Genomic DNA, 8,253 nt, shown 5'->3' on the forward strand with positions numbered 1-8,253 from the left:
TTTTTGTACACCGACAATACTGTCTCGGGTTTGGGTGTTCGTGGATATTAGGGCACCACTCGCCATTTTCGTTAATACGCCATTTTCGTCAACTGGTCAAACCGTCGTTGTTTCCGATTTCCATAACACAAGTAGGTACTTTAGTTACTTACTTTGGGATCAGAGCAACATAATTATGTGATGTCTAATATTTATTTATTTGTACAATAGGATTATAAGGAACAATATAATGCGGTCCTATAGCATCCCTCTTTCCAGGCCTAAAATCTATAAAGTTATACGCTAGACACTATACCACTTCATATGATACCACTTTATGTACACAATTTAAATATTACAAATAAATGTCTATAATTCATTGCTCTTTTGCTTATAAAACAATCAAGTTTTTAAATATTTTTATTATGTGAGCTTTGTGCTCTTAAAAATGTAATTCTCAATAACTAATTACAAAATTCTACAAACTAATGACAAAGTACCCAGAAGTGTGTAGTCTTACGAGACTAGGTAAACATCAATACCACAATCATCGCCTTAAAGTGAAAATCTCGCATACGCGTTTATACACATAGTTCGTTTTTACTGATTTTTGTTAAGAAAATCTTATAATTCTTGCTCAAATATATCATTAAAGTAATATAGTATCAGAAAGAGGTAAGGTGGAGGTAACTAATTAAAATGCTAACTACAAACATAATTGGGTTTACTATATTTTGTACCACATTTTTATCTTCCTCTTGAAAAATTACATAAAAATCACATACGAGGTATTCACTATAAGACGACGCTATGTAGCTCATGTAAATACGCAGGCATATCACAGTGAAAGCCATAAAAGTAAAGCTTCAAAGGTACCTATAGCCACTCTTTTCTATATTATTAAAGCCCTTTCGGGATGGTCTAACACAATTATGCGGGTCGCAGGATCTAATTTATCCCATCAGTTTTACTCTATTGGGCGGACCCCACACCACACAATTGTGCGAAGGTAGGGCGTTGAACTCCCGCATTTTCGGTCAGTATGCCGGCAATATCCGACGCGGTCAGTTTGGTGAGAAATTGTAACTTCAGATTTAAGTAATGTAAGCATCATTTTCTACCAATTTTTTGATTATAGTTAATTATCATTCATTGTATATACAATTGTATGTGTATAAACAATAAGTGTTTTGAAAACTTGTACACCGTTTTATAAATAAAAAACATTGGTTGTATAAACCTGGGCCGTACGTTACCTTTCGTGTCTATTAAAAATAACTTAATTTCTATTATTTTCAGAGTTATTCAACAATGGCAGACATTTTAAACGATACTGCTATCGCAGAAATATTATCTAATTCGGGAGACGATGGTGATGACGACGAAGAAGAGCATGTGCACCTGCATCCGACGGGGATGACTCTACATCGTCTTCTTCAGCCTCCGAAAAAGACAGCGAACATGACATTCCTTTGAAATGGAAGAAGCAGACCTTCAATAGCAAACCCGTACCACAAGAGGCTATTCGTCTTTCAGGAGACGTCCTAAAACCCGCAGAATACTTCGAAAGATATTTTACAACGAAGCTTCTTGAACAATTTGCTTTGGCTACTAATCAATACTACATGGCCACCACTGATACGTAAATGAAGCCTGCTTGTAATTTACTTGATATCAGAAATTTTTTTGGCATTCATGGCATGATTGGTTGCATCCAATTTCCGAGGCTTAAACTGTACTGGAACGAGCGGTTCAAGTATGACCCTATCGCTAAAGCTATGTCCAGGGAGAGGTTCTTCTTTCTGAGGACAAATCTGCATGTTGTAGACGTCACCTGTGTCAATCAGGTAGAACAAAAAACAAACAAGCTGTGGAGGGTTCAGCCTGTAATCGATGCCGTCCGAAACAGATGCCTAGAATTGCCGCGTGATGCTGGTAATTATTGTATAGACGAAAAAATGATACCTTTTGAAAGTCGTTATGAAGAATTAAAGGTTGTGGTAAGAAATACACCTCGTCCAGCTGGATTGAAGAATTTCGTTTTGACCAACTACAAAGGGCTAGTCTTAGACTTTGAAATTTATCAAGGCGCTACTACCAACTTACCCGAAGCAGGAAAGTTCAGCACTGAAACAGCTGTTGTATTGCGCTTGGCTAGTACATTACCAGCAGGCAGCTTTCTGTATTTCGATCGATATTTTGCTTCCCTCCCTCTAATGAACGAACTGGTGAAGCGAAACTTAGAAGGCACAGGAATATTGATGGCCAATCGATTCAATACGAAGAAAAAAACACAATACAAGTTCAAGAAAGATCAGAACATGGTCAGAGGAGAATATGAAACAATCGTAAACAGCGATAAGACTATCAACATTGTTAAATGGAAAGATAATAAAGGAGTCTTGATGATCTCAACAGCTTTTGGAGCGGAGCCACGAACTAAAGTTTCAAGATGGGCAAAGAAAAGAGGACACTATGTTGAAGTGTGGTGTCCGGCTATTGTTAAAAACTACAATACTTACATAGGCGGGCATATATGTCTTTGAGCAGATGATGGCGACGTACCGAACATGGCGTAAATCCAGGAAGTGGACAATCAAAGTAATCCTCCATATGTTTGACCTTGCGATCGTTAATTCCTGGTTTGAGTATCGAGCCGACTGCAAGGCTAATAATCTCAGCTCTAAAGACATAATGGACTTGCTGTCATTTCGGATGTCTATTAGTGACCATCTTTTAAATGGTCCTCCAAGAAAGAGAACCAGAGAGGATCTGGAGTTTGCCGAAATGCCAACCAGTTGCGGATACAGGGCAAAGTCCCTTCCGACGGTCGACAGACAGTATGACGGCTTTAACCACTGGCCTGTTTTCGACAAATTAAAGCAGCCTCGATGTTGTCGTGCTGATAACTGTTCAAGCCGAACCCGCTGTCGTTGCACAAAGTGTGACATTTATTTGTGTTTAAACAAAGACCGTAATTGCTTTTTTGATTTCCACAACAATGAGCATTAAAAAAAATAGTATTGAAGTAACTGCAAGACTGATTAGGGAATAGGTACTATTTGATCGCAATTTAAGTTGCTAATTTTGTAAGAAGAAATGTTTGACCATGTGACATTTTAAGTAGCAGTAGAGCTCCTTGTGAAAGAGTTCGTCCTCGGAAGTACTGCCAGCTTACCTATTTCTGCCGCCAAGCAATGACGTTAGCATTACTGCGTTCCGATTTTGAAGGGTGCTGGTGAAATTCCAGGCACATGGGACTTGTCAACTTACGTCTCAGGGTGACGGACGGGCGCAGTGTCAGTGCCCCTCAGATTTTTGCGATTTAAAGCTCTGAGTCGCACTGCAAGTGCTATGAACAGGAGTGTAGCTCATTATCAGGCGCACGACATGTTTGTCGCGTCACTAAACATTATAAAAAAAATATCAAAATGCCAGTAATTTTTTTTTTAATTTTCAAATTTATGTTCAGCTAAGTGTCCGTAAATAGTCTATTGGTTTTATAGTATGATAATAGGTATTATATAAATAACATCATGTTCTCTAGATTGTTGAGAGTTTTAATAATGTTGTAAACATAAATTACAAGGCAATAACAACAGGCGACAGTGAGAGTACACTTTGTATGTGCATTTTACTTTTGTTCGAATATTACCTCTGGAGCAACAGAAATTGGTCAATGTTTAGCTTGAGATGCTGCCATCTGTACCAGAAACATAATTTATATATACATATAATACTTCTCACTTACACTTATAAAATCAATCTATCTTTAGCAAGTATATTTATTTGTTTGAAAAAACAAATATTTAAAAATCTTTATTAAGGTAAATATTAGAGAAACAACAATATTTTGCTATTTTTAAATATTTTAACCTTGCCTTTTTGCAATATTTCAAATGTATAAATTTGTAAGAAAATGCAGTCAGCTATATATATATTTTATATAGTCCTTCTAACAGTTTAGTTTTACATTGAAATTCTAAATTTAAAGTACTTTTTTTGGCGCCTTTTTCTTCCATTTATGGTTTAAGACATTTATTTCTCAAAACAGAATAAAAACATTCAATTACAATGAGAAATAGAGAAATAAGCTTACAATAACGAATGAGCATCGGAATCGTTACATAAATATATCAGAAAACAAATTCATGTTCTCACAGTGCTGTTGCTTAGACTTAAAATAACCATGCTAGACATACATGAACAATATTAAGTATTTTTTTATGTAGGAAATCTGAAATATTTTATTTGTACAACAAGGAGATTGTGTGGAGAGTCCACATTTTGTTTGGATACACAGTTGCTATCAGAGTTACGATTGAAAGAAATTGTTGCCTATGGTGGTGAATTATATTTTATAATGTGGAAATTTTTTGTCTTTTTGAATAAAGGGAATGATTGTATTTCTTGGATATGCTTTGGAAGATTGTTATACAGTTTGGCACCTTCGCACCGAATATTCTTATCATATATTAGTACCGTAGTTGGTTTGTGGTTTGTATAGGCATTTGACTATTGTTTCTGTTTTTCTGTTGTAACTATAGTGTTGTGTGAATAAATTGTAAACATGTGTCTGTGTTGTTGTTCTTGCTCATTCCTCAATAGCACTCACCCAAACCCCATACAGTCCACTACAACAGGTAATTACCCTACATAATTAAAGCTAATTTGAGAAAGGAATAAATTACTTACTTCATTTATAAATTTACATATTGTTAGCTCGGATGCATACCATAAAGTGAAATATGAAAGTTTATAATAAAATACCTCTCACTATAATAAAAGTATTGAAAAGAAATGTAGATTCGCAAATAAGTTGAAAAGATTCTTACGTCATTCTGAATTCTGGCACGGTAAGGTTGAAGACGTTGTTTGAAATCCGGCCGTATAGAAGGAATTTTTTCTGAGTGTTCGATCTTTGTATTAATAATTATAACAAACTAGTAGAGTAATTTCACAAAAAATAATTGAATATCAATGAATTTTTGAAATTGAAAAAAAGGAGCCATAACATTTAAAAGAAGAAGAAGAATACCAATTCAATAAAAATTTTAAATACAGCAAATAGCGACACCTCTCGCCAGGCTTGGTAGCTGTAAAGGTACTAACTGGGTGATAAATATTTCATAGATTTGTCATAAATGGGGCTACGACTGATAGGTCATTGAACCACACGCAAAATAGGCGCTTTGTCGTCGAGTTGCGGATACCAGCCCGTTGCACCAAGTAGGTCATTGAAAAACCAAATACAAAGACTCAACGCTAACACATAGAAAAATTCGTGAGGTCCACTGGTTAATTCTGTGCTTAGTTGGTATAGCGTCTGCCACGGTAAGCTATGAGACGTTGGTTTGAATCCGGCCGGACCGAAGGAATTTTTTCTGAGTGTTCAATCATTGTATTAATAATTATAACAAACTAGTGGAGTAGTTTCACAAAATAAAATTGAATATAAACTCAATAAAAATTTAAGATTCTTACTATCAAACAAAATTTTATAATTTACCTACAGGAGTTTTCGAATTAGCAAATGGATTGATATCCTGAGTGAAATAAGTGAAGTTGCATAACCTTTACAGGGCTTATGTTGAAGCATGTAATAACTTTAAAACTGTTTTTAACCCGTTGTCGAACAGTAACAATGTTTACCGTAAAAATAAACATTACAATATAATAGCACGAAGTACCTTGTTTCTTTAAATGAATCTAAAAAAACTACAAATTTTTACTTTACAGTACAATTTCCGAGTGCTTTCTGTGTAGTTGCTGCTTACTCCTTTGCCATAGAGAAGTATTAACAATGTACTGACAAAATTTAATGAATTTACATTGAAAATTTTATATTGACTCAATATAAGTACTAAGGCCAGAAATTTAATAAATATTTGCACACACAAATATTTAATACTTGAAAGTACTCCATCAGCCCATGAAAGGGTTAACATAAAGAAAATAGTAAATTATCGAAAAATATACTTACTTAAATTGCAAATGAACTGGACGGACATGAGTTACGTTCGGTATGTATGTATAATAGAAAACAACATACATAAACACAGAAATCCATAAAATCACCGTCGCAAAGAGCAATATGATCCCTACCCTGTACAGAAGCTCTTTAGCACTGCTTATACCCTTATTAGTCCGCTCCTTATATTCAAAATACTGCTTTTTTACAAATGTTTCCACAGGAATTCGAACATAATTTCGAAAAAATAAAAACGGATTTAATAACATGAAAATAGACATAATAACTTAAAAAACAATATTATAGCAGTAAAATACAAAATCTAACACTCTTTTATCGATTGAGAGGCCAGTTAACCGGATTTGTGGGTAGATAATGCACTGAAACTTTGTAACGTAGATAACAATTTCATTTTTAATAAAAATCGAAAAAGAAGTACATCCGTGAAGGATAGATAAATAAACGGAAACAAGTATAGCACACTCTGGCTTTGATAAAACTACTATAATAATAATTTGTATAAAAGGCGTTTTTTAAAAATCTTTTATCACAAAAATCAACTGATTGTGATTGTTAACAATTCAAGTGTCAAACTGTCAAATCAAAAGGTCGGAAATTCAAGTCCTTCGGGACAGACTATATAAAAGCCATGCTGCCAAAAAATATGTCAATGATAATAAAATCGTCTATAATAAAATAGGTAGCTAATGTAATTTTGCGTACATACAATAGTAGAAAATATACGTACAATTTGGATGAACACCTCAAAAAGTTTTATTAGTATTATTGTTTTTGTTTCGTCTAGGTATTGCATAAAATAGTGATAGTCGATAGATGAAATGAAGAGAAAAATCCACATATACAGATAATTAGTGACATATTAAGTGGCTGAACACTAACGAAGACGAGGGTTTCAATAATTTAAAAAAGAAATAAAAAATAAACAAAAAATTCGAATTTGGCGTTTGGTTTAGTTTGACAAAGCAAAAACTTTGGCTTAAGCGTTTGACGTGAAAAAAAAATGGGAAAAATAATCTAAAAATAAATAAAAAAATAACTTACAAAATCATGTACATAATATTTAAATTCGCCCGTAACTGTATACGACTGTGCAAACGGTTTAAAAGTACCACAGTAAACATAATTTTAAAAGAAAGTTTGCCTACAGCGGCATACCAACCAGACGTAGTAGAAAAAGATAAATATGCAAACTGGGAAAAGAGGGGTTTGTTTAAACCGAGCAATAATGATAAACCCGTTTTTAGTATGGTTTTACCACCGCCCAACGTTACAGGAAGACTGCATTTAGGTTAGTAATAACATTCTTACATTTAAGATTTTTTATGAGAAATTTGTGTCTGCAGTAGTCTTATTTTACTTATATCTTGTACTGTACCTTCACCAGGTACTGTATACATCAAACATTTGATATTAAAAAAATATTTAAATAAAGAACAATTATAATTATAGTCTATACATACAAATAAAAGAAAGATCTTTATTTCTTTTATGGCTTATTATTATTCAGGTCATGCTTTGGCATGTACGGTCCAAGATGTGATAGCGCGCCACAAGAGAGCTGCAGGCTATAATGTTCTATGGGTGCCAGGTATGGACCATGCTGGTATAGCAACTCAGGTATGAACATTTGCAGATGTGTAATCAGTTGCTAGGAAATAAAAAGACTTGCGTTTCCAGAATATTGGGATAAATATTGTTAGGAATAATAGCTGTTACTATTAATTCCTATACAATTATGGACGAGACCGGTCACATGCGAAGCAGTGCTTCTAAAAGAAATATCACAATTACTTTCCCATGTCGAGTGATCGGAATTGAAGGAGTTAACGTAAAATTCAAGTAACATAAATTCATTCACTTTGGAACTGATTATATTTGAATATGCGCATTATAATGAAATTAAAAATTATTGTCTCAAAAAATAATATTATAGTTGTGTTTTTATAGGTGTTCCTGCTCAACAAAACATTTTACACTAGTGCCTTGCATGCATATTTCGCTGTAGAAAGAAGTAACTGTTTTGTCTTTCACACAGCATTGTAACTAAGTGAGTGCTATCTCTGTCGCACAGTAGGAAAAGAAGATAAGACGAACAATAGAAACCGTTGCTGTTATCATATATTGGCAGTTCCTATTGTTTAACATCTTGATTTTTTCCTTTGAAAGAACAATTACTTTAGTAAGTTCATTATGTATAAACATTGTATTAATTTTAATATTTTAATCATCTAATTTTTTATGCATTGATTTGACAACATGAATGACATTGGTATTTTGTTGAT

At 33.8% G+C, this 8,253-nt stretch overlaps 2 protein-coding genes across 5 annotated transcripts in view; one reads left to right on the forward strand and one right to left on the reverse strand.

The window, feature by feature from the left end:
- Window positions 1–6,473, reverse strand: part of LOC113233668 (seipin) — a 43,379-nt gene extending 36,906 nt beyond the window's left edge. For 3 of the 4 annotated variants that reach the window (XR_003310725.1, XM_026468843.1, XM_026468842.1), the window contains exon 1: window positions 5,963–6,473. Coding sequence is in view for 3 of the 4 variants with exons in the window: in XM_026468843.1 (XP_026324628.1) it covers window positions 5,963–6,231 (269 nt within the window). In the remaining variant the exon portion in view is untranslated. The remainder of the gene's footprint in view (window positions 1–5,962) is intronic. The other variant, XM_026468844.1, reaches the window with a different exon arrangement.
- A 545-nt stretch (window positions 6,474–7,018) lies between these two features.
- LOC113233545 (valine--tRNA ligase) overlaps window positions 7,019–8,253 on the forward strand; it is a 5,012-nt gene continuing 3,777 nt past the window's right edge. The window contains exons 1-2 of the mRNA XM_026468668.1: window positions 7,019–7,259; window positions 7,479–7,588. Of these exons, the coding sequence (XP_026324453.1) occupies window positions 7,019–7,259; window positions 7,479–7,588 (351 nt within the window). The remainder of the gene's footprint in view (window positions 7,260–7,478; window positions 7,589–8,253) is intronic.

This window comes from Hyposmocoma kahamanoa, unplaced genomic scaffold, assembly GCF_003589595.1.
Source record: "Hyposmocoma kahamanoa isolate Upper Pololo Valley unplaced genomic scaffold, ASM358959v1 79, whole genome shotgun sequence".
In the NCBI taxonomy this organism is placed as follows: domain Eukaryota; kingdom Metazoa; phylum Arthropoda; class Insecta; order Lepidoptera; family Cosmopterigidae; genus Hyposmocoma; species Hyposmocoma kahamanoa.